This window comes from Microtus oregoni, unplaced genomic scaffold (genome assembly GCF_018167655.1).
Source record: "Microtus oregoni isolate MIOR12 unplaced genomic scaffold, Mior012 000000F_ref0000247, whole genome shotgun sequence".
NCBI lineage: Eukaryota > Metazoa > Chordata > Mammalia > Rodentia > Cricetidae > Microtus > Microtus oregoni.
Genome location: NW_024543059.1, coordinates 2857310 through 2883444, shown reverse-complemented (window position 1 = coordinate 2883444; position 26135 = coordinate 2857310). Strand labels below are relative to the sequence as shown.

Sequence of the window (26135 nt, the reverse complement as noted above, 5' to 3'; positions counted from 1 at the left end):
TAGGGGTCTAGATTTTTGGAACAGCTCCCAACAGTTAGAGGCCAGAGGATCAGGAGTTAAAGGACACCCTTGGCTAATAATGAGGTTTTCAGACTAAAATAGAACAAGAATTACCAAGATGACGGTAAAGGTGTCTGGCACAAACCCTGTCACTCAGGTTCTGTCCCCAGAACTCATGGGAGGCAAGAAATGACTCCTGAAGTTTTCTCTGGCCTGTATGTGTGCTGTGTGACACCCCCCCCCCGACACACACACACAATAAACACAGTGTAAAAACAGGCATGGTGACGCACATTTCTGCCAGCCACCAAACCATTTGAGAAAAACCTAAAACTAAAAGTGATTCTGTTTCTCTTTGAGGCAGGGTCCTGTCTCAAAGCCTGTCCCTGGCTGTCCTGGGACTCACTATGTAAACCAGGCTGGCCTCAAACTCACAGAGTTGCCCCTAACTCTGCCTCCTGGTGCTGGGATTAAAGGCATGTGCCACCTTTAACTCCTCTGTGTTTTGTGTATGTATGTGTGTGTGCTGCCCTGCCTGGCATGATCAAGTTCAATGAGTTAATTTCGATGCCAGTGTAAATTAAATTACGATTTGTAGACTGTCACTCTGAACGTGATGGGATGCAGAATGAGAGTGCCCACCTGGTGTGGGGATTTCCTGAGTGGGGCAAGCTCCACACTAGCAGGGTAGCTCAGTGGGCAAGAGTGTTTGCCACCAAGTGTGAAGACCTGAGTTCCATCCCTGGGATTGTCCTCTGACATCCACACCTACGCATATCCACAAAAACAAAATGTAATTTTAGAAAAAATAAGCTGGGCATGGCAGAAGAGGCAAGTGGGTCTCTGTGAGTTCTGGGCCTTAGGAAAGAGTTAGTGGTGTGGCAGGGCCCAGGGAGGCAGTAAAATGATGGCTTAGTGGTTAGGAGTGTATGCAGCTCTTCCAGGGTTCAGATCCCAGCACAACCGCCTGTCATCCCAGCTCCAGAGGATCGGATGCTCTTCCTGACTCAGTATAGGCCTGTGCACAGACTTCCCCCTCCACACACCAGAAACACAAATAAAATAACTTAGAGTTGAGTGTTGTGGCACGTGACTGTAATCTCAACACTTGAGAGTTAGAGTCAGGAAGGTTCGGAATTCAAAGTCATCCTCAACTACATAGCAAGTATGAAGCCATCTTGGGAAATGGGAACCTGTCTCAAACAACAAAAACAACACACAAAGAAAAGAAAACCTGAGTCCATGCGGGTGTCACACCTTGTTTATGTGGTGCTCGGGGTCGAACCCACGGCCTTATCCATGCTAAGCAAGCCCTCTTATCAGCTGAGCTACACCTCCAGCCCCACTGCTATATTTATTTCTCTTATCCAAAGAGCTCTGTGGTAGCAAGTCTTTCTCTGTATTGTCAGCTCCCAAAAACAACATGGAGACTTACTAATTATGAAAGCTTGGCCTTAGCTTAGGCTTGTCCTACTATCTCCTATAACTTAAATTCACCCATTTATTTTAATCGGCGTTTTGTCACATGGCTCGTTATCCTCTCTCTACTGCTCCTGCTGCTTTCTGAGTCTGGCTGGCAACCCTGCCTTTCCTCTTCCCTGAGGCCTCTCTGTCCCCACCTGGCCTCTTCCTGCCTAGCTATTGGCCATTCCGCTCCTTATTAACCATAGTGACATGTCTTCACACTGTGTAAAGGAACATTCTGCACTGCTCTGAACGGGTTTACCAGGTACACTGTAGGCTTACAGATGTAAGGGGAGTGCTGGGAGATTCTGATGGATAAAGGATCCGTATTGTTACACAAAGGGAACACCGACTCCAGGCGTGGTTCATTAGCAATTTTATCAGTATTGTGTGTGAGACTGGAGAGATGGCTTGGTGGTTATACTGTTTTTCTAGAAGCTTTCTCTGTGTAACTGCTCTGGCTGTCCTGAAATTTGTAGACCAGGCTGGCCTCGAACTCCCAGAGATCTGCCTGTTGGGATTAAAGGCATGCACCACCACCGCCGGCTAGCACTCAGGTCTTTGATGCATATATATATTTGTACTGACCTGTGGTTTAGTGAGCAGTCTTCTGGATAAAATGCAGAATGTCACCAATGAATAGACAGGACAGAAAAACATTTTAGTTCAATATCAGGAAACAGCCCTTATTCTAGGAAAGTGAGCAGAGACTGGGCAATCATCTGACAGGATATTAGAGCTTCCTTCTTTCTTTCACTCCTTAGTCCTTAAGGGAACCGTCCCCTCAGCCACTTACATAGACCTGAAGGCCCAGAGGGAATCATTTAGCAGACTATCACCAGAAGTGAATCTCAAGAACAGGTTAAATGATCTGCTCCGGGCCTTCGCTGAATACTTTGTTGCTGGCCGTACCTTAATTTTAGACTTTGGAGGGTGTAACTGCAAATGAACCCCAGAAAGCTAGTTTTTACGGAATTCAATAAATTAACTATCCATCGCGACCACTTATGGGTGTCGATTGTTGAATGCAAAGATAATCTTTACTGAAGAACTATGGGCGGAGGGACAGGTGAGGGAGAACTGGGGACATTTCTCCTATGTGAGAACTGGACAAAAATAAATAAATATCGATATCTCCTGGTCTTTGCCCACTTTGGGTCATTTACTGTACCCCTGGACTGGATCCATCTGGCTTCCCAAGCTCTCACTCCAACCTTAGGGCGAGCCTACTGGCCTCGTGGGCCACGTAGTAGCCCGGAACCTCGCGTGCTGCTGCTCCTACGGCTGCACTCGCGGGGGAAGCTTTTGGGTGCTGCACCGCCGTCCGCTCTGCCCTTCAGCCCGGAGCTCGAAGGAGGACGTTACCAGTCGCAGTGGTGGGCGCTGTGGTTTCTCTCAGAGCCGGGAGTCTTTTGAGGTCAGACCTCACGTGGAACCGGCATCAATATGATGAACAATCGGCCGGGCCATGAGCCCTTGACATTCCTGCCGGATGAGGCCCGGATCCTGCCCCCGCCCAAGCTGAACGACCCACGCCTCGTCTACTCCGGCTTCCTGGGCTACTGCGCCGGCCTGCTGAATAACGCGCTGCAGAGGCGGCCTGTGCTTAAAGCAGGTGAGGGCTGCGTGCACGGGAGCCTCCCGGAGGAGGGGCGCAGGCCGCCTGCCATGGTCCCCCCACCCCACCCCGGATCCCTGCTTCCCCGGGCCTGGCGCCTCCCAGAGCTCCTCCGAACCGAACTAAAGAAACCGAGTGCGGCGCTGCGGGAAACTCTAGATCCCACCGTTAGCTCGCGCTCTAGTTCGTACTACACGGTCGCGCACTCCGGGGCTCGCGCTGCTGTCACTCGGATGGGCGTGATAGCAGTAGGTGTCAGAAACAAAACAGAAACTTGGGAAAGTAGTGCCACTGACGGGGACCCGGAGCCTAAGAGCGGTTAAAACCCCTTGCCCATGGTCAAGTGGCTAGTCAAAGGGGCGGAGCTTGCGTTAGTGTGTGTTCAGAACCTGAGCTTCAGAGACTTAAAGCCCGGAAGAATGGATCCAGTGAAAATACTGGTTTGATTCAGAAGGTCTGGGGAAGGGCCTAATGTGGGCAAACTCCCAGACGCTACTGCTGCTGCTGTTCTGGGAGCACCTACTGAACAGGGGACTGTCGCTAAACTAGCAAGCCTTCTATTCTGTAGAGTATGTCACTGGCTTCCTGTCAAGATTGATTGCAGCTGACAGAATAGCGGTGCTAAGAACTGTAGAATTCCAAAGACAGAAAAAGAAAGAAAGAAACTAACTCTGGGTGTCTTTGAACTTTGTTGTATTATTTGTGTGTGGGTACGTGGGGGGCAGATGACAGCCTGAGGGAATTGGCTTTCTCCCGCTACTGGGTGAGTCCTGGAGCTTGAACTCGGCTTCTCAAGCTTGGTAGCAAGTGCCCTTATCCACCTCACTAACTGTGAACTTAACTTGGAATATCGGGCGAAGTTAAAAGAGCTCTAGGCCTTGGGAGGAGGTGCAAGGACTTCTGAAAGCGGGTGCATTCGATTGCTTCCTTCGTGTGTGAGATTAGGAGAAATGAGCCGGGCTTGTCAGCAACATAAACCACCAGTTGGAGCTAAGGACCACAGTTACAAGAAAGCTAACGAAATGGTCCCAGCCACTAGGAATCATCCCAGTTAGTCATCTCTGTGTTAGGCTTGGAGGTCCGCATCCATGACCTCCTAGGGCCACAAGTACTTGAATACTGGTGGGATCCCATCGCTCTTGGAAGTAATCTTTTTGTTTGTTTGTTTGTTTGTACTGCTAGGGAAATCTCTCTCTCTCTCTCTCTCTCTCACACACACACACACACACACACACACACACCACATTCATCTAAGCCTATCACTTGGAACTATGTGTTTTTATTCCATTGTTTCCTGTCTGTGTCCCTTAGGCAGTCCATGTGGTCAGTCTGCGGGTTTTCTCATCTAATAAATGAGAATAACGGAGCTTCGTGTGTTTGTTGTGGCAGCTCAGTGAGTCCTGTAGATAAGGTGTGTAACACACAAGGTGCTGAGTGAGAAGGAAGTGGCTAAATGTTCTCTCTGCCAGGCGCTGGGGCACGAACTGAGTAGATGGGGTGAAGAACTAACTGCCCTTAAGAAGCAAGTCAGCCGGGCAGTGGGGGTGCAGTGGGGACGCACACCTTTAATCCCAGCACTCAGGAGGCAGAGGCTGGCAGATCTCTGTGAGTTCAAGGCCAGCCTGGTCTATACAGAGAGAGTTCCAGGACAGCCAGGACTCTTACACAGAGAAATCCTGTCTTGAAACCGACCAAACAAACAAACAAACAGAAAACCTTGTTGATAACCACTTCAAGTTAGTTGGTAATTACGTCTCTTAAAATTAAATGTTTGTTGATTTTCTTTTTAGGTTAACATTGGTAATGTATCATAGCACAATGACTTCCAGGTTTAGTCTCATCAAATGAAAGAAAGGAAAAGTGACTGTGGAGGACAACTAGAGAAAGAAAGGAAGCTGGAGAAGTAAGGCCAAGCCATGAGTATCTAAAGGCCTGGCCTCAGTATCTAAAACATGTGTAAGGGCTTCTCCCAAGTATGGGCCACTGTGTAGTCCAGCGGCACATTGGAGAGCTCCTAGCACTGGCTTACCCTGGCTCAGAACCAGTTTAGGGAATTAGTAGCTGTTTGAAGCAGAAGAACCTGGACCCAGCCTGGCAGTGGTGGTGCAACGTTTAATCCCAATAAAATAAATAAAAATACATTTAAACAATATTTTCATATATGTGTGTGTGCCTAAGCATATATGTATGTGCACCACATGCATGCAATAGCCTGTGTAGGTCAAGAGAGGGTGCTGGATCCTCTGGAACTCAAGTTACAGGCATTTGGTTTTTGGTGTTTTTTTTTGTTGTTGTTGTTATTGTTTTTTTGGTTTTACGAGACAGGGTTTCTCTGTAGCTTTGGAGCCTGTCCTGGAACTCCCTTTGTAGACCAGGCTGGCCTCGAACTCACAGAGATCCGCCTGCCTCTGCCTCCCTAGTGCTGGGATTACAGATGTGCGCCACCACCGCCCTGCAGTTAAAGGCATTTGTGAACCACCATGTGAATGCTGGAAACCAAACCCGGGACCTCTGGAATAGCAATCAGTGCTCTTAACAGCTGAGCTGCTTCTCCAGCCCCACAAGATATTCTTAGGGCCTGGAACTGCAGAGTCCAGGTACTTCTGTTGTTGTTTCAAGACTGGGTTTCTTTGTGTAGTCCTAGAACTGGATCTGTAGACCAGGCTGGCCTCGAACTCACAGAGATCCGCCTGCCTCTGCCTCCTAAGTGCTGGGATTAAAGACGTGCACCACCACCACCCAGCTAGATTTATTTTTTTTTTTTATGTGTATTGATGTTTTACCTACATGTATAAATGTGTGAAGGTGCCAGATCCCTTCAACTGGAGTCACAGACACTTGCAAGCCGCCATGTGGGTGCGGGGAACTGAGCTAGTGCCTTTAACTCCTGGGTCATCTCTCCAGCCCTTAGGGTTTCTGTCACTGTGAAGAGACACCATGACCACAGTTAACTCTTATAAAGGAAACCATCTAAGTGGGGCTGGCTTGCAGTCCAGAGGTTTAGTCCATTGTCATCATGGTGAGAAGCACAGTGGCGCTCTGGCAGACAGTGGTCCAGAGAGGTAGCTGCAGGTCCTGCCTCCGGATCAAAGGCTACAGGAAGGGGGCCACACTGGGCCTGGCCTGAGCATCTGAGAGCTCAGAGCCCACTCACCCCGTAGTGACACACCTCCTCCCCCAAAACCACGTCTGCTCCAACAAGGTCACAAGTCCAAATAGTGCCACATTCTTTGGGCCAATGGGGACCATTTTCTTTCAAACCAGCACATCCTTTGAATTCCACAAACTGGGAAGCCACTCTGGAGAAGTTGGTGTCTGAGGCTATAGCGTGATGATGTAGTTGCTGGGCACTGCAGTAGCTGGAGCATGTGCTTCACAGACGAGGGAGGGAGGGGTCAAAGGTGACCAGGTGAACACCGGATCAGAGCCGGGGGCTCCGGCCTTAGAGGGGTAAGCTCCCTGAGGAGAAGTGTTTACCAGGTGGAATTGATGGGCTTTGAGGTCTGGGTGTGGGAAAGAGGCTACAGCGTACTCAATGCTGGTGAACAGAGTTCCAGTCTGAGCCACATGAGACCCTGCAGGGTGGGTGGGGCAGGAGGCGCGGTCCCGGGGTGCAATATCAAAATGAAATCCTTTGTGTGCTCTGACTTTGCTTTGGGGTCTGTCAACTACAGGCTTGCATCGCCAGCTTCTGTACGTCACTTCCTTTTACTTTGCCGGATATTATCTTTTAAGACGACATGAGTATTTTTGTGCCCTGAGGGACCGTGACATGTTTGGGTATATCAAACTGCATCCAGAAGATTTTCCTGAGAAAGGTATTTCATATAAACCTCTTTATTTGCTTTGTCTTTTTCCTGTCCATGGCTTCAGGTACTGTCTGGTTGTGTGGACTCCACATATTCTGTAGTAGACCAGACTCCCTTGGGTCCATAGGAAATGTCTTTTATAAGAACATACTCGTTCTGAACACCCCTCACCACCTCGTCACATCTACCAGATAGTAGCGAGCAGCCTGTGCTCCTAGCTACTGTGCTGTCTCTCCAGACCCCAACCTTTGTTTCTTTTGTGAATTCTGAGGAATAAGCTGGGGCCTCATACACACGCGGCAAGTGCTCCACTCCTGAGCCACATCCCTAGCCCAAGAAGTCGCATTTGTTTTAAGTATAAATTAAGAATAACTGTGGTGTGCTTCCTTCACAGAGAGAAAGACGTACGGTGAGATTCTGGAGGCGTTCCATCCAGTGCGCTGAGGTCTGCAGAGGCTCCACTTCACCCCAGCCTGAGTGGTTTCCCAATTTTATGTAATATCAGTTGACATTTGGGTTAGTCAGTGTAATTAAAATAGTTATTATAAGCACTCTGTTCTTTTGCTGCTTTCTGTTTGTGTGTGTGTGCGTGCGCACCCATACACGTGTGTGTGTGTGTGTGTGCAGGTTTGTACACTTGGGTATCCAAGGCTGCCAGAAGAGGGTGTCCATGCCTTGGATCTGAAGTTAATAGAAGTGGTTGTGAGCTGGAGCTGCCCTGGCAAGAGCAGTACACACTCGTCTCTCCAGCAAGGTTCCTTTTTAAAGTTTTTTATGCTTTAGCCAGATGTGGTGGTAACACCCTTAATCCCAACACTGGGGAGGTAGAGGCAGGTGGATCTCCTTGAGATTTTGGCCAGCCTGATCTACATATCAAGTTCCAGGTCAGCCAGGGTTACATTGTGAGATCCTGTTTCAAAAAAACAACCACAAATAAATAAATGAATATTTGGTTGGTTGTTTTGGAGCTGGGTCTGCTATGATCAGCTGACCTTGAACTTACTATGTACCTGAGAATGACCTGAACCCCTGATCCGCCAGCCCTCACCCCCTAAGTTTGGAGGTTTCAGGTGTATACTACCATACTCATCGTGGGACAGAATCTTGCTGTGTAGGTTAGGCTGGCCTCAAAGCCACACTTCATCCTCCCAAGTGCTAGAATGATAGGTGTTTGCCAGCTCTAACCCTAACTTCGGAATCCTTGTTTGTTTCAATTTTTATTTATTTTTTCACAAAATACATCCCAGCCACAGCTTCCCCTTCCTCAACTCCCAGCCCCCACACCTGCCCTCTCCCCTAGATCCACCCCTTCTCTCCCACCCTCATCTCCCAAATATAAGAGCAGGCCTTGACTGGGCAGTGGTGGCGTGCGCCTTTAATCCCAGCACTCGGGAGGCAGAGGCAGGCGGATCTCTGTGAGTTTGAGACCAGTCTGGTCTACAGAGAGAGTTCCAGGACAGGCTCCAAAGTTAACACAGAGAAACCCTGTCTCAAAAAACAAAACAAAACAAAACAGGCTCCCCAGGGACATTAACTGAGCATGGACATCTGGACATGTTGGGCTTGTATTTAAATTGTCTGAGTGTTTTACCCTTTAAAAGTAAATCTATTATAAAACTTAAAAGAAAAAAGCTAGTAACAAGCCTGAGCTATTGGCTAAGCATTTATATTAAGACTCTGGGTGGTTATTTGAGAGTGGCTGCCGGCACAGGGGAACTCTGCCTTCATTAAATATTGTACATTTATTTATCCTGTGTATTCTGTGAGCATCTGAAGGTCAGAAAAGAACATGCAGGAATCCTCTCTTCTCCCACGTGAGTCCTAGGGATCAAACTCAGGTTTCTAGGCTTGGCAGCAAGTACCTTTAGCCCCTAAGCCATCTCACCAGCCCATTTGAAAGAATTTTTTTTTAAAGACTAATTTATTTTTATGTATTTTGTTGTTTTGTTTGCATGTGTGTCTGTGCACAGAGTGGGTACCTTCAGAGGCAGGAAAGGGTGCAGATCCCCTTCACCTGGAGTTACAGACACTTGTGCTAGGAATTGAACCCAGTGATCTTAAGAGCGGAACCATCTCTAGCCCCCCTCCAGGTGAAATGTGTTTTAAACAGTTTATTAGTATCAGCACAGATCTTACTTTTTCATATTAATTAATTTGTTAATTTTATGTATGGGGTGTTTTTGCCTACATGTATGTATGTGCACAGCGCATGCACAAGTCTGGAAGAGGGCCCTGGATCCTCTTAGAGCTGGAGTGAGAGATGGCTGTGAGCCACTGTGTGGGTGGTGGGAATCAAACACTGGTCCTCTGGAGGAACAGCCTGTTGGGCCATCTCTTCAGCCCCCAGTTGGAATATTTCTAAGTTTAGAGGCTGTGGATATAGCTCAGTAGAGTATATCTACGGTAGAATGCTTTCTAGCAGCTACAAGGCGCTGGTCCTAGCAATACAAAAAATAAAACAAAAACTAGCACGTGGATCAGATTTGGCTGACTGCTGATAAAGCTCTGGGAGGGTTGTTTTCATGAAGCAAGGTCTCTAGTCCAGGATGACTCTGAACTCACTATGTAGTCGAAGATGACCTTAAACTTCTGTTCCTTCTGTCTCTACCTCCCCGGTGCTGGATTTATGGATGTTCTGTATGGCACCCAATTTATACGGCGTTGGGAACTGAAGCCATGTATGCTGAGCAAGAACTCTACCAACTGAACTACGTCTGAAGCCCCAGTATTGATAAAGTTTTATTAGAAAGCAACCATGTTCATTTGTTTATGTATTGCTTGTGGCTGCTTTAGAATACTACAGCCGTGAACTTGAATAGTAAAGACAATTTACTTTGAAAAGCCTGAGATAGTGTCTGACCTTCACCAACATCCCCCAGCTTCTCTTCTGGTGCAAGGAGGGTACAAAATAAGCGAGATTATGGAGGGTTTGTGCCACACAAAGAGATTTCAACTTGATCCCAGTGAGTCCTGGGAAGCTACCAGAGTGTTTAATAGGTTTGGGATTTTCTGAGCCCTCACTCCTATGTGATGGAGGAAGGTCATTGGCTAATAAAGGAACTGCCCTGGCCCATTTTATTGGTTAGAGGATAGGTGGGAGGAAGAGGAAGTGAGCTCAGACTCGACCGCTGTCCTCTCGGGAGCAGACGCCTGAGAGAGACGCCATGCTCCTGGCTCCTGGGCAGACGCACGCTAAGAAGCTCCGACCCAGGATGGACATAGGTTAGAATCTTCCCGGTAAGCGCACCTAGGGGCGCAACACAGATGATTAGAAATGGGCTAAATTAACATGTGAGAATTAGCCCAGAAGAGAATGGGCCAAGCGGTGTTTAAATGAATACAGTTTGTGTGTTGTTATTTCGGGCATAAGCTAGCCGAGCAGGCGGCTGGGGTGTTGGGGACGATGCCCCGCCGTCCTTATTACTGCACCTATGTAGCCCAGTGGACTGTGTGCTTTGATCTCCTGCCTCAGTTTGTCCATCCAAACACTAGGATTAAGACGTCACTCTTGGGTCACCAAAGGGTTTTGTTTTGTGTTTTATATTTAGGGCATGTGCTCATGCCATGGCAGGTGTGTTGGACAACTTGTGGGAATCGATCCCCTCTTTACATAAGTTCCAGTGATCCAGCTCAGGTCTTCAGGCTTGGTGGCAAGCATCCTTCCCCACTGCTCCATCTTGCCAGGCCCCCTTATATGTTTTTAATAAGAACAACAGGTTTGAATTTCTGAGCTCTCTCTGTAACAATACAGAGCGGGGTTTGGGAAGATTCAACGGGACAGATTGAATTTGCACCTAGATGGACCGCGCTGGAAAAGACAGCCAGTAGCTACCATAGTCGGTTGGAGCATCACCACTAGAAGACAGGTCAGCATCGCCACTAGAAGGCAGGCAGAAGGTCTTTGTTGCTACAGGTCTTGTATAGCTTGGACTTCCCTGGAACTCACAGAGACCCTCCTGTCTCTGCCTCCAGAGAGACGCATCGGATCCAAATGCTGTCCAAACCCTTTTTTCTCTACAGACCTGTATCTAATCAGATTAGGTTTCAGAAGTGAGTAAAATTGGTGGGTACCTGATTTCAAATTAGGTAACAGTACGAATATAAGAAATTGCTTCTGGGCAATTGTTTCAGATGAATTTGGTGTTCAGGGGTGGGTATACTTGTGAAAATTAAAAGTACATAAAATGTTTTTAAAAAAGACACCAACACGCCATCTTTTTTTTTCTTTTTAATTGTTACTGCAATAAATAGGTTCATAGGTCACCTGTGCTCAGCCTCATCAGATCCAGCAGGGTGAGGAGCTCATCCCACACACTCAACTACCTCAGCCTCTTCCTGGGGTGAGAAGCAGGAGCTCCAGACAGCACGTGCTCCAAGGAGGTTAGGAGAAACGCCGGCGGGTAGGATGTGGGCACATGCCCGGGGCTTTTGATTCCGTGTTTCCTTGTGAGGTAGGTGCAGCGTCCCTGCTCTTTACGTGAAGGAATGTGGGCCCCAGGGGATAGATAACTTGTGACACCAGGCACTAAATGACATCCGAGAGGTTGCATCGCTAACGTCTTTGCTTTATACTGATCATTGCCTTGTGAAGCTCAGTCACCACCTCACACTGCTAAGGAAGAGAAACTGGGAATCATAACAAACTTCTTAAAGGTGAGCCTGCAACTGAGTCCACAAACTCAATCAGCTGGAGGTGGGGAAACACCCCAGAGATACAAGTCCCCTTCACATCCAGCTGGGTCCGGGTCTTCCTTTCTGGTCTCAGGGTGATGGGCCATTGAGTCTTCATCAGAGCCCCCTCTCTCCAGTAAACTGATCTGTAGAGTGGAAATGTTTCAAAAGCCAAATGTCAAAGAAAAGAAAAGAAAAAAGAATGTAATCAAGCCGGGTGGTGGTGGCTCACACCGTTAGTCCCAGCATTTGGGAGACCAAGGTAGGTGGATCTCTGTGTCTCTGTAAGTTCGAGGCCAGCCTACAGAGTAAGTTCCAGGACAGCCAGAGCAGTGACACAGAGAAACCCTGTCTCAACATATAAATAAATAAAATAAAATCAGGGGGGCTAGAGAGATGGCTCAGTGGTTAAGAGCATTGCCTGCTCTTCCAAAGGTCCTGAGTTCAGTTCCCAGCAACCACATGGTGGCTCACAGCCATCTGTAATGAGGTCTGGTGCCCTCTTCTGGCCTGCAGACATACACACAGACAGAATATTGTATACATAATAAATAAAATAAATAAATATAAAAAATAAAATCAGTTATATGACTCCCTATGGGTTCATGAATCAAGAGTTTGAGGCCAGCCTGGTCTACGAAAGCTAGTTCCAGGACAGGCTCCAAAGCTACAGAGAAAAAAAAGGAGGAAAGAAGGGAGGGAGAGAGAGAGGGGGAGAGAGAAAGGGAGGGGGGGGAAGAGAGAGGGGGAGAGAGAAAGAGAGAGAAAGCTGGTAGCACTGCAAGCCTTAGGCATTAAGGGCTAGCAGACGAGCCGAGAGCAGGGCTGCTGGTATTTTCTCCTCTGCATCCTGTTAGCAGAAGCCGAGAAGCAGCAAGACTCCAAATAGGCCCAGGGTACCATAGCAGGCAATAGTGGAGCTAAGAGAAGAGCCCAGATTTTCAAAGCTGTTCCATTAGTTGGAGAATGTGGTTTCTACCCCTTCCATTGCCCCCAATTCCCATTTCCACCATAGGCTGCAGGCTTTATTGCTCTAAAGAACAGAAAACTGAATTCTTAGTCCTCCAGCACTTTTGTTTGTTTATTTGGCTGGTTTGGTTTGGTTTTTGAGACAGGGACTTGTGTAGCACAGGGTGACCTCAAGCGTGCTGTGTAGCCTAGGGTGGCCTTGAACTTCTGGTCCTCCTGCCTCTACCTCCCAAATGCTAGAATTATAGGCATGAACCACCGTGCCTAGCAGATCTCCAGTTTCTTTCTATAAGAGGTAATAAAAATATATGGACCAGCAAGATGGCTTAGCAGCTAAGAACACTGGCAGCAATCCTGAATGGCCTGACCTTGAACTCTGGAACCCTTGGTGGAAGGACAGGCCAACTTCCAAAAGTTGTTCTCCAGCACAGAAGCCTGCTTCTGCTTGTGCGTGCGCACACACATGCGTGCGCTCTCTCTCTCTCTCTCTCTCTCACACACACACACACACACACCAATAATAAAACATCCCCCCCACCCACCAGGAGGCGGGCTGAGGCTGAGGAGCAAACCCTGGGGTCTTCGGCTTGCTGGGCAAAGTGTTGAATGACTGAGCTAAATCCCCAACCATGCAATAGTAGCAAAATATTTAAGTAATGATAATTCATTGAATAATTAATATGCAGGGGATTTAAACACTATTCAAATGCCAGTCATTGCTTTACTACTGCTGACCTGCAGAGGAAAAACAAACAAAGTATTGCCGTAATGCCCCACAGCCCCACAGCCCTTCAGTGATGATCGGTGAGCAGGAATTGAGGCTCAGCCCGCCCTCTTCCCCCAGGCTCCAGCCTAGTTGTGTTCAAAGAGCGCCTTTGGAAGGTAGCCCAGGAAGACTCAAGGGGACAGGGAGAGAGGCTTGAGGAAACAGGTCATGTTTGAGGTGGAGAAAGTGCCCGGAGCAGAGTTTCTGTCTGATCCCTGAGGTCCCTAGCTTTCCAGGGTGACAGAGAATGGTTCTGGGAAGAACCCTCAGCTCAAAGTTGGGTCAGACTTGCTTTTTGTTTGTTTGCTTGCTGGGTGATGTTTGGGGGTTTTGTTTGCTTGTTTGGGGGTTTTGTTTTTACTTTTCTAGACAGGGTTTCTCTGTGTAGCCCTGGCTGTCCTGGAACCCACTCTGTAGATCAGGCTGGCCTTGAAGTCAGAGATCTGCCTGCCTCTACCTCCTGAGTGCTGGGATTGAAGGTGTGCACCACCACCACCCATCCTAGGTTTGGGCTTTTTGGAGTTGCTCTGGGACTCCCAGTTCTAACTCTGACTCTGAGCGCAAGGAGCACACCATGTCTCCTCTGGCTCTTGTCCCTTTCCTACCTACATGACTTCAGATGGTCACTCAGCTCTCCCACGTCAACTTCCTTATTAGGAAACGGGGAAGGCAATGCGCACACGGGGGGGGGGGGGGGGGGCAGGACACCTGGTAGAAGTCGATCCCCTCTTCCACTGTATGAGTCCCAGGGATCAAATCCGGTTGTCAGACTTGGTGGCAGGTGTCTACCTGCCCAGCCATCTCGCCCACCCTGGAGGTACAAATCTAGTCTCAGTGCTAACTAAGGGACTGAGATGGAGCTGGCAGGTAGCCCACGGTCAAAGCCAGCGGACGCTGCAGTCTGACTTCTCCCTGCCAGTCTCAGGACCACCATGAGCAGCCTCACCCTGTGTGCCAGGAAAGGCCAGCGTGGGCTCGTGCACATAGGAATCATCGTGCACACACAAACACAGCTGGTTAGGATCTTCACCTGCATAGTGAAAACAATAACCTCATCTTTGACAGGATCTGAGGGACATGCAGGAGGGCGGCAAGTTTAAGACCAACCTGGACAGCATAGTGAGATGAGACCCTGTCTCTGAAACATAAAAATAATCAAAACCTAAAAGCTGCTTTCACTTGGTAGGTTTATACGGGAATTATACAGCAATTGGGAGCCATGTTGGCACTTCGTGCAAAAGAGATACTAATTCAGACGGGCGGTGGTGGCGCACACCTTTAATCCCAGCACTCGGAGGCAGAGGCAGGAGGATCTCTGGGAGTTCAAGGCCAGCCTGGGCTACAAGAGCTAGTTCCAGGACCGGCATCAAAGCTACAGAGAAACCCTGTCTCGAAACCCCCCCTCCCCCCCCCCCGCCAAAAAAGAGATACTAATTCATGGCAGGAGAGGTCTTAGGATTTGTGGATGGCCTTAGTGGGTGGTATATGCCCTGGGATTATATGTGTAGGATGTGTCCCAACTCTGGGGACTGTCAATACCTATAATCAGACTTTTATTTACTTATATTTTAAAAGTTTACTTTAATGCTTATTCCAGACCCTTTCTCTCTCCTTTTTAAAATTTATTTATTTTTATTTTATGTACATTGGTGTTTTGCCTTGGGTCCCCTGGAAACGGTGTTGCAGACAGTTGTTAGCTGCCATTTGTGGATCAAACCCAGGTCCTCTGGAAGAACAGTCAGTGCTCTTAACCACTGAGCCGTCCCTCCAGCCCCCATAACCAGATTTTTAAAGAAGCTGACTTTGAAGTTGAGCATGGTGTGGTATGACTTTAATCCTGGTACTCGGACACTCTTAGGCAGGAGAGAATCTGAGTTTCCAGACCAGCCTGGTCTACATAGCAAATTCCAGGACAACCAGGGCTTCATAGAAACCCTCTCTCAAGGGGGGAAAAAAAGGAAGAGGAGAAGGAGGAAAAGTAGTTGTGACTTTAGGAAAGGTGGAAGGAGTACTTACTCAACCACAAGATCCTCTGCCTTCCACACACACTAGAGCACACTTGTTCACAGCACACATCATGTACACACACAGGAATAATGCTAACTTTATGAAAGGGCCAGCCAGATGGCCCAACAGATGAAGGTGCCTGCCACCAAAGTCTACATGGTGGAAGGAGATAACTGACCCCCGCAAGTTGTCCTCAGACCTTCCCATGTATGCCGTCACACACAAACACACTCTAAAAGACAATAAATAATTTAAAAGCTTTTTTAAAAGTTGACCTTGAAAGCTGGGCATGGTGGCACACAGCTTTAGTTCCAGCACTCAGGAGGCAGAGGCAGACAGATCTCTGTGAGTTCGAGGCCAGCCTGGTCTACAAAGCAAGTTCCAGGACAGCCAGGACTACACAGAGAAACCCTTTCTGGGGTTGGGGTAACCTTGAGAATAGACTCGTTCAAGTGCTAATCTACAAACATTCATGTGTTTACTAACAAATCCACAGTGAACACACACACACACACAGATGCCCATGTACTCAGGAGGGATGTGTGCATAGTCACATGCACACACATACACACACACACACATACACACGCCCATGTACTCAGGAGGGATGTGTTCATAGACTACTTTCTACATAGATGTACACAGGCTGTTCTCTGTAGGAATTCACAGTCATTGCTTATCAATACTGGGGGACAATGCTAAGGAGGCCAATTCTGGGTCCCCCCACTTGATAACCCCAATACCCTTGACGTGAGCGCTCACCTGGCCCCCTTCTACTGAGTTATACCACTGTTCATCTCCTCCCTCGTGCCCCTGCATGGATTATAACCTGCTGGCATGGCCACCATTACCTTCCTTAGAGCTGGAGGCCTACAGGACCTGTCCCGTCATTTCCTGGTACTTCCTTGTCACCTCCTGGGCTTTCCGGGTGAGGTGGGTAAGGATGTGATGGAGGCTGGAGAAATGCCGATAGAACTGAGCTTCTAGGTCCAGCTCCCCGGCAAGCCTCTCCTCATCAGCCTCCTCTGCCTCGGAGGCCTCATTCTCAGGGTCGCTGGGCTCGCCACTGGCCACCTTGGCCTGCCACTCCTCCCTCGGGAGCAGCCCGTGCTCCACTTCCACGCAGATGGTCTTGAGCATGGTGAAGTAGGTGTAGAGATCCGGAGCTCCCTCCCGGACGGAACCCCGGTGCCCGCTCAGCTGCACGTCCCTCAGGAGGCTGGGGATCATCACCACCTGCTCCATGTTCCGCACCGCCGCAGAGTACCGGTCCATGACCGTCAGCAGGCAGTTCTTGGGGTAGCGTTTGGTTAGCACTTGCATGGCTGCTTTCTTTCCCAAGGAGTACAACAGACTGCCCCGGCGCTATTTCCAGGCTTTTGAGCAGTCAGCAGATTGTCAGGATGCCAAAACCCAACCATTGGAGCAACACAGCCCTGGTTTAAGCCAATCCCAGAGTTTGGTCCCCAGTGTCTACATCAGGTGATCCATCTAGCCTTCTGCTTGTCATTTCGGGTCTGCATGATCGCCTCAGTGAGAGGCCAGCTCTTCCTTCAGCAGCTGGCCCAGCCAGCTAAAGGGAAGCTTTGTCCCCTTGGCAGCCGGAACACTCGAGGGCAGGCAATCAATAGCTCTTTTAGGTTACCTGAAGTCAAGCTGCCTCTTTGCCGCTTGCTCCCCTCCTAATGCGCAGAGCTCACTTCTTCAATCCAGGTAAACTGGCTGTGAAAAGAACAGGAACAAAATCCTGAAATGGAACAGCTTGATACAAGACAAAGAGCTCTGAAACAGCCCAGAAGCCCAGTCATAGTGGGTGTTACCATGCGTAACCCTAACAGTCCTCTCTGCGGTAATTTTCCACCAAGCCCTTGTCGGTGACAGAACTGCTTTGTAGGACACATTAGCCCAGTGCAGCCCAGATCAGTCAGTAGTTAGAGACTTGACATCAAGCTGTTGGCTAAACTGAATTGGGAAAGAACAGTTTTTCAAAATGAATGTTAAGTTAAAGGATTTTCCAATAATGCCAACACTCAGGAGGCTGGGGCAGTAGGCTCACCACCAGTTTGAGGCCAGCCTGGGTTATATAATGAGTTCCAGGCCAACCTAGGCTATGAAGGAAAATGTTGCCTCAGAAAAAACAACTAAAATCAAAATTAATCCAGGGTTAGGAGATGTAGCTCAGTGATAGAATCCATGACAGGTAGGGGCTGTGGATTTGATCACAGCACCACAAAAATAATAAGTAAATAGACAGAATTAAGTAAATGAGGTCTTTGGTTTGTTGACTTCTAAACATTTTATTTTATATGTATGAGTGCTTTGCCTGCTTGTATGCCTGGCCCACCGCAGGTGTGCCTGGTGCCTGCAGAGGTCAGAAGAGGGCATTTGACCTCTGGAATTGGAGTTACAGACAGTTGTGAGCCATTGTGTGGGTGCTGGGACTCAAACCCAAGTCCTCTGTGAGAGTAAAAGTGCTCTTTTAAGTAAATGTTTTATTGCCGGATGGTGGTGGCGCACGCCTTTAATCCCAGCACTCAGGAGGCAGAGACAGGTGGATCTCTGTGAGTTTGAGACCAGCCTGGTCTACAACAGCTAGTTCCAGGACAGGCACCAAAGCTACAGAAAAACCTTATCTAGGAAAAAAAAATAAATGTTTTATTGATTCATTCTATCCCTATATTCATGTGTTATGTGTTTTTACACTTTCTGGAGAGAACTTCTCCCCGTGTTGATGCTGATCATGGGTCTAGCCTAAGGTCATGAGACAGGACTTCATCCCTAGGGGCCCTGGTGCTGCTCACAGCTGCCGTGCCGCAAGACTCCCTGGCGTGCACCCGCAAACTGAACGGTTTGGAAATCTCCAAAGGAAAAGACTTTCCAGTACCGGTTGTGTAACCCCTTCTGAATCCACATCCAGGTCCCTGAGGGCATTACCCTCTGCCTAGTGCCCAAGCCCAGGGCCACAAGGGAGGACCGGCAAACAGAGTGTTCTGTTGTGGTCAGGCCTGGGAGAGCTGTCTCCAGCGTGGCATGGAGAACGGCCAGAAGGGCCCCGGGAGCCTCTGGAACGACTGCCTCCTGCCTCTTTCACCCAGTGGCCAGGTCATCCCTGGGCCTCTTCCGCTGCAGTTAAAAAACTCAAGGGTGAGTCTGTACTGTGTGCCTCCGCACCGTAGATCCACGGGCTCCTCCCGAGTGCCTGGTCCTAGCGCCTCAGTTTTGTTCTTATTTTGGTTTGGTTTTCTGAGACAGGGTTTTTCTGTGTCGCTTTGGCTGTCCTGTAACTCACTCTCTAGACCAGGCTGGCCTCAAACTCAGAGATCCACATGTCTCTGCCTCCAGAGTGCGGTGATTACAGGAGTAGCCTCCCTTGCCCGGTGCGCCTCACGGTGTATTCTGCCTCTGTGTGCATATTTGAATCCCACCTGAGGCTGGCCTATTCCCAGACACAGTTCTGGGTTCGAGGCAGAGGAGTAGGATGAGTGGGTGTATTAGCAGCAAAGGAGGACGTGGGCTGGCGATCCGGTGAGTAAATGAACTGCACGGACACACGGGAGCCACAGGATGGGGGGAGGGGAGGCTGCAGAAACACCCAGACAGCAAATGACTAACCAAGACGGCCTCCGATCTCCACGACAGCCAGAAAGCCCTGGATAGGACGTCACCAGCCTACGCGTCACATCAGAAGACAGACTGAGCTGGGGGCACAGGCATGAGGACCTGAGTTTGCTCGCCAGAACCCACATAGAAAACTGGGTGTGTTAGTGCGAGAAAATGAAAACAGGAGAATCCTGGGGCTGCTGGGCTGGAAAGCAGAGTTGCTGATCCCCAGGTCCCAGAGAGCCTCTTTCTCAAAGGGCAGGAGGGCTCCTGAAGAAAGGCACCCGAGGTTGGGCTTTGGCTTTGCACGCGCCATACACGCGTGCGCATGCGCAGAGACACGCGGTAGTCCTAAGGCTGAATTCAGGCCGTTTAGCTCTAGAGAAGGAGGAGAGGCTGGAAGGGGAAACGGGGTCTCTTCAGCGGTGCAGTGTTCCTGCTCTCACAGATGCCGTATCTGAGTTATCTGGACCGAAGCCGCCTGGAGACCCTTAGGAAGGAGGGAAGTGTGGAAGCTGGCCTGGTCCTCAATCTTTATTTAGCTCAGTTCCCCAGCCGTGTGCTAAAGAGTAGAACCCTTGCCTAGCAGCAGGGAAACTCTGGATTCCAAGATATCTCTCTCTCTCTCTCTCTCTCTCTCTCTCTCTCTCTCTCTCTCTCTCTCTCTCTCTCTCTCACACACACACACACACACACACACGACTTTCTCTAGTCTTCCTTTCCAAGATGACAACCACATGGAGAAACTGAGGCTGGCCCATGTGACTCCTGGAATAACCTTGTCCTGAGTGCTCCAAGCTGGACCAACTGAATTGGCACCAGAGGCACTGGGGTCAAGGGCCTGGCCAGGAACACCATGTGAATCTGGAGCCAGGGCAAGACGAGCAAGTGGTACCCAGGCTGCCAGACCCCAAGTAACCTCAGCTGGCATCCAGCCCAGGTGGCGACTGCAGACCAAGGGAGGGACAGCTTTTCCAGGATAAAAATGGTATCTACATGTATACACATGTCACCTAATGTCTGTGGGCCCCAGGCTGCCGCTAGGAATCTCTCTCTCTCTTTCTCCTCCCCTCCCCGTCTACCATCTACCATGCTAAGATCAAGGCTTAGAATCTTCCTGGGCACTGCATCCTCCTACTGAGCCATCTACCCCCACCTCCTAGATGTTTTCCTTGACAGTTCCCTCCAGTCCTGACTGGTGAGGTCCAGAGTCCAGCAGTCCATACCTGAGGGTACAACTTAGTAGCAGATGGCATCTCGGCACAGTACAAGGCCCTGAGTTTGACCTCCATTGACGCGGGTACACCCCCCCCAAGGTCAGAGGCCTTCTATCTGTGATCTGCCCTGCTCCTGCCCTCAGTGGCTTAACCCACACAGTGTCTCTGAGCCCTAGAGAAGCCCAGAGCCTCCTGTGTGTCCTAACAGCACTCTAGGCGGTTGAGATCTGGGGGAGAGTCATGATGACATATGCAATCTGCCTGCATCACCATCCTGTCTACTTTGCGATGTACATCAGGGAGATGCAAGGTAACACACTCGGGTCACTCACGTCACCAGCGGGGCAGCAGCCTCCAATGTTCAGAAAGCAGCCATGTGGCTTCTCAGATCCTGTCCAGCCTAACTCCAGACACTTGTTATCCCCGGGAAAAGGAGAGTGGACGCACCCAGACCAAGGAACGTGTGCTATCCACCACCCACAAAACTTAAAGGGACGGCTGGGTCCATACATGACAAGCCTCTGCAGGCCTCAACCTCCTGCCTAGAAATCAGAAGAATTAGGCTAAAGGGGGCAATTTTTCAAGCTGAAAAAAAAAAAAAAAAAGGTCTTCTGGCTATGGAGGCATCAAGTGTCTAAGGACTGTTTATTGACAAGGGGACAGAGACCCTTCCCTGGAGACCTCAGTCACATCAGGAGCTCCAGGTTCTTTCCACTGCTGGCTGTAATGTGAGTCTATGCAGCTCAGAGAGCCTACTGACAGCGGACTGTTAGGCACTGTGTGAAGTCCTGACCAGCGTGGACCCCGGAAGCTGGCAGGCCTTCCTATCCAGCCCCACTCCCAACTTCCCCCATCCAACCCCGCCCCCTTTGCCCCAGTTCTGGGAAAAACCAGTCCCTCCTGTGGCTGATGCAATGGGCTCACAGGCCAGGATCCCAGGTCACACTGGGCTTCTGAGGCTGTGGAGCAGGAGTGCTCCTCCTGAGTGCTCCCTCACAGCTCCATCATCACAAGCATGGAATCGTCACCGCTGCAGGACTGTATGGTGGTCTGGCCGCACGGCCCCTAAAATCTACCGATGAGGAAGCTGAGACCCCAATTTCTATTCGCAGCCACATTTTGCTTCCTCTACTGGAAGAACTTCAACTTTATCACTATCTAAACCCTGTCACCATACCATTCTTGTCCCTGTTTTGTGCTTCTCTGGGAACACTTGGGAGGCAACATGCAGATCTTTCCTCTTCCCCTGCCCTGCAGTTCAGGATCCTGTTTCCTTACTGCTTACCAAAAGGGTGAAGGGTATATATTGATTTGTGTGTCTTTCTTTCTCTTTCTTCCTTTCTTCCTCTTTATTTCGCTTTCTCTCTCTTTTTCTCTCTCTCTTTATTTTTTTCCTTTCTTATTTTTGAGACAAGGTTTCTCTGTATAACAGTCCTGGCTGTCCTGAAACTTGCTCTGTAGACCAGGCTGGCCTTGAACTCACAGAGATCCACCTGCCTCTGTCTCCCAAGTGCTGGGATCAAAGGCATGCACCACCACTGCCCAGCTCTTATGTATTTATCTAAACAGGGTTTTGTGTAGCCCATTTGCTTGGAATTCCCTGTATTCTAAGGCTGACCTTGAATTATTTGGTCTCCCGACTCCATCTCTCAAGAGGTCCACAAGGACAGGTGATGAAGGAAAAGCCTGGACATCCGGCTTCTCTGTGTTCCAGGTGTTTGTTTGTTCCTATTTATTTATTTTTATTTATTTTAGACTTCCATTGTTTCACTCCACAGGCTTTTGCTTGGCTCCTCTGAGTGAAATACTGGCCAAAGAGAGCTTATCCGGGATGCCCAGGACCCAAATAGCCTACCTGCATCCTCTGCCTTGGTCAACCCCTTTCTCAATGAGTTGTGTGTATTTAGGAGAACTGTCAGTCTTACCCCAGGGCCAGTCCCTAAGCTAGGACCCTAGCCAGTGTCCAGAAAAATGATTGGGGAGCCCTTGCCTTCTCTAGGCAAGTGCTTGCAGGAGTCATTGCTGGTTATGAGAGACCTTGAACAAGATAGGATCTGTAAACTTGCTGGGGGTGGTGGCACACACCTCCCAGCGCTTGAGAGTTAGAGGCAGGAGGATCTGGAGTTTAAAGCCAGCCTGAGCTATACAACCTAATTCTGTCTCGAAAAGCAAAGGAAAGGATCCAGGAGCTCAGGAACAAAGATTGGCCAATAGTTGCCATTCTTCCGAGGCTTCTCAGACTTCCGGCCTTGAGCGTCCCTATCTATCCTAACGGCCTTCTTCCTTTGGGGCCTCCGTTCTGCGGGACCAGACTCCTGCACAATTCTGCCCTTCGTAGGCAGTCTTGAGGTGCGAGGACCCCATTCCTCCTTTCTGAAAATAACCCCCGTGGCTTCCTCTGTTAGTTTACATCTCTGTGTCATAAATTACCCTAAATCTAATGTCTCAGGGGGACACGGGTCAATTTGTTACATTACAGTCTTGGAGGTCTAAGTTCAAGAATGGATCTCACTGGCCTAAAATCAAGATGTCAGCCAGGATGTAGACCATTCTGGTGTTGGGGGAGGATTCACTTGGTGGCCTTTTCCCAGCCGCTAGAATCCGCTGTCAAGGCCTCTCTCCCACTGCTCTGTTGCCTCCTTTCCCTTCCCCCTCTCCCTTTCTTTCCTGTTTACACCAAGCACACCTGGATAGTCCCAGATGATCCCCCAGTCTGAGAGCCTGCTGACTAGGAATATTAATTCCTTCTGCAACCTAATTCCCTTTTGGCCTGTAAGCCATCTTAGTCCCAGGGGCTAGGGGACAGACTCCTTTCGGGTCATTATAATGCCTGCCATTCTTCTCATCTCTTCCAATTCTGATTTCACAGCCTATTTAAGGGAAGTTTTGCGTTGAAGCCAGCAGACAAGAGAAGGAAGAAGCTAGCGTGGCTGCAATCCTCTTACGTTAGCTCTCAGGTCACCTCTACAGAACAAGGAGCAAAGTCCAGCTAGAGAACCACCTGCTGGTTAAAGTTCAAAGCCTTATCGTGGCCTCACTGGCCTTCCTGGCCTTATTCCCTGCCAGCAGTGAACTGACTTGACCTCCTCTCCGTGCTAAGTTCCAGCCTGAGCACACACGCACGCACGCACGCACGCATGCACTCACACACACGCATGCGCACACATACACGCACGCACACACACACACATATACGCACACACACGCACTCACACACACGCATGCTCACACATATACGCACGCACACACACATACGCACACACCACATGTTTCCGGACTCAGAATCACCTGCTTGCTCACTGGTAGAAGGTGGTAGGAGAGGGGAGAGGCAGGGATGTGAGCAGAGAAAAATGTAGAGCTCAAAAAACATCAATAAAAAATAGGGTCCTCCCCCCAAAAAAAGAGAAGGTGGTAGGAGAAAAGTCCTTCCATCTTTCCAGACACTCACAGTTGAGACCCCAGGAAGCTCAGAGTCAGAGACTGCCAGGGAAGGACGGACAAACACACTACCCAGTGTGCCAGTTCAGCAGAAACGGATGAACCCCAAAGCACAGGCAGATGGAGATAGGTACTTGCTTATCCTGGGAGCTTGGGAAAGATTCCAGAAGAATTTCTCACTATGTGGATTTAGCAATGAAGAAAAGTTGGGGGTGATCTTATACGCAGAATGTTAAGGGAGAAACAGTTTCTTCCTCCTCCCTTCTTTCCTTCCCTCCACATAATGTACATATCCACACACACATACACATTATACTACATATCATATATATACACATGTATTGCACACCATGAGCTGTATTTGTGGCATAGTATATATAATAAAGAATGTGTGTATAATTTTTCTGATTTCGTGCATCTTTACCTTAACTATGATCATATACATGTGCAGTAAATAGAAACTTGCACAGGGCTAGTCTGGTATCACAAGTCCCATCACTTGAGAAGCTGAGGCAGGAGGATTGCCTGGTGGAGGTCAGCCTGGGCCATGTAGTGAGACCCTATGGCAATAAAGGGGGGGCTAGAGAGATAGCTCAGTGGTTAGGAGTATTGACTAGTTTTTCAGGGGACCCAGGTTCAGTTCACAGCCCCCACGTGTTAGCTCACGGCCATCTGTGACTAACTCCAACTCCAGGGGATTGATGTCTTCCTCTGGGCTCCGTGCCTGCAAGCACATGACACATCCATGCTCACACAGGCAGAACACGCATGCACATAAAACAAAAAGAAATACTTTAATAAAGGGGGTGAGTATAATTCAGTGCTAGAGCTTTTGTTTAGTACCAGCATAGGGCTGTTTACAGCATTTCAAATGAGAGGAACTTACCACACGATGAAAACCACTAATTTAAATAGCTATCACTTGGTGGGGTGGGGAGAAAATAGTATAGTTACTTTATATTTGCTAGGTCTTGCGCATCACGCTAAGAAATGGGCACGTTGATAGTCATAAATATCTGCTACTTTTAACACTGCTTAGAAAAAGCCAGACGTGATGGTGTGTGCGGCTGTCCTAGCCGTCCAGCACTCTGGAGGCTGAGAGAGGAAAGCCGCGAGTTCAGGAACAGCCTGGGCTATTTAGTGAGGCTCTGTAACAGAGTTGGGGAAGGGTTGGGAGGTGGGAAGAGAGGGAGAGAGAGCGATTGAGACTGATTGATTCCAGGTGGAAATACCAGCCCAAAGAAAAAGCTCAAAGGCTATATATACACACAGGATTTGGCAAGGCTGTGGCTCTCTCCCGAACTCCAATCTTCCCTTTTTTATCTTAACTCCTCAAATCCAGCCTCACTCCCAACAGCCATATTTTCTGACAAGATCTTTCCTCCCCCACTGTGGAACTGGCGCTCCGATAGTTGTAAGAGTCCATCCTGGCTATCTGTTGTCTAACCACCAGGCTTGTCCTTAGCCAGGCACAGTAGGAGCGAGCGCCTGCCGCTCTGGTTCCGGCCAACAGAGGGCACCGCCGCGCAGGGCTGTGGGCCTTTGCGGAGAGCATGCCTCCAGGACACAGGACTCATTAAAAAAAAAAAAAAAAAAAAAAAAAGCTAAAATCCACCCTCTGACCTCAGAGAGAAACCTGAGCTCCCTTAGGAACTTAGAGGGGAAATTTCTTTGGAGAACCGTCAAGGGTCCCCTGGCTTGTTCCTACAACGGCTTTCCAACCAGAAAGTAGAGGGAGCAGCCTGTCTCCTAACGCCACAGAGAGAAGTTTAAGGAAACCACCTTCCCATATTCCGTGGGGTCTGGAATCTAGCTGGCATCTGAAAAGCTGGTCTCATTCTGAGATCTCTGCCTCTCCAATTGGTGACCATCTTTTGGCATTTGAAGCCAAAATGTCTCCTCTTCCAGGAAGACCCTCACCTGACGTCCTCTAGCTGATCCAGGTTGTCCCCACAAGGTGCTTCTGCACTAAGGATGCTACCCTTCCTTGCCTGCCCAGCCAATCCCATATCCGTTGATAACTGCTAAGAAAGTGACATGTGCCCTTTCTGTGATCACACACGAACACACTTACACACTTTTATAATTTACGCGGTACTTCTTAGCCTTGGTTTCGGTTTCCACTTCACCTTGAATATCTTTCGTGTTAGTCTGCACACTAATTTGCCATGTGGTGAGTGTGTATGTCTGTGTGTGTGTGCTGACGACATCAAAATATCATACAATGATCCCCAAACAGAAGCTCGGCACCCGAGCTGGGCCTGGGGTCACACACCTGTAATCACCGCACTCAGGAGGCAGAGGCAGGAGGACCAGGATTTTCAGACCAACATGGGCTACATGGGGAACTCTGATCTCAACAAAACAAAACAAAACACCCATCTGGATAGATTAAGCAATAATTCCCCACCCTTCCCTCTCATGAGTCTTGGTTATCAATCATCTATGCTTCTATGAATACCTCATTCCCTTTAATGGATGAATATTATTCTTAATAGGAGACATCAAAAAATAGGAGACATCATTTGTTTAATCGTTTTCTGATATTTAAGGTGTGTGCACGCATGCAAACACAT

At 49.0% G+C, this 26135-nt stretch overlaps 2 protein-coding genes across 2 annotated transcripts; one reads left to right on the top strand and one right to left on the bottom strand.

The window, feature by feature from the left end:
• Positions 1-2781: 2781 nt before the first annotated feature.
• Positions 2782-7442, top strand: LOC121449322 (NADH dehydrogenase [ubiquinone] 1 subunit C2-like). The gene is made up of 3 exons (XM_041653644.1): positions 2782-3079; positions 6757-6900; positions 7286-7442. Exons 1-3 carry the CDS (start codon positions 2911-2913, stop codon positions 7333-7335), a joined length of 363 nt encoding a protein of 120 aa, XP_041509578.1. The 5' UTR covers positions 2782-2910; the 3' UTR covers positions 7336-7442.
• A 3675-nt stretch (positions 7443-11117) lies between these two features.
• On the bottom strand, positions 11118-17036 carry LOC121449570 (thyroid hormone-inducible hepatic protein-like). Its single transcript, XM_041654096.1, has 2 exons — positions 16156-17036; positions 11118-11708 (listed from the first exon to the last, which is right to left on the bottom strand). Exon 1 carries the CDS (start codon positions 16625-16627, stop codon positions 16175-16177), a length of 453 nt encoding a protein of 150 aa, XP_041510030.1. The 5' UTR covers positions 16628-17036; the 3' UTR covers positions 11118-11708; positions 16156-16174.
• Between the last annotated feature and the right edge of the window lie 9099 nt (positions 17037-26135).

What these genes read in the sequence shown, in the direction of transcription:
- LOC121449322 (XM_041653644.1), top strand. Translation starts at nt 2,911, where the DNA reads ATGATGAACAATCGGCCGGGCCATGAGCCCTTGACATTCCTGCCGGAT. An exon ending in GCGGCCTGTGCTTAAAGCAG is followed by an intron (nt 3,080 to 6,756) that starts GTGAGGGCTGCG and finishes TGTCAACTACAG; the next exon opens with GCTTGCATCGCCAGCTTCTG. An exon ending in AGAAGATTTTCCTGAGAAAG is followed by an intron (nt 6,901 to 7,285) that starts GTATTTCATATA and finishes CTTCCTTCACAG; the next exon opens with AGAGAAAGACGTACGGTGAG.
- LOC121449570 (XM_041654096.1), bottom strand. Translation starts at nt 16,627, where the DNA reads ATGCAAGTGCTAACCAAACGCTACCCCAAGAACTGCCTGCTGACGGTC.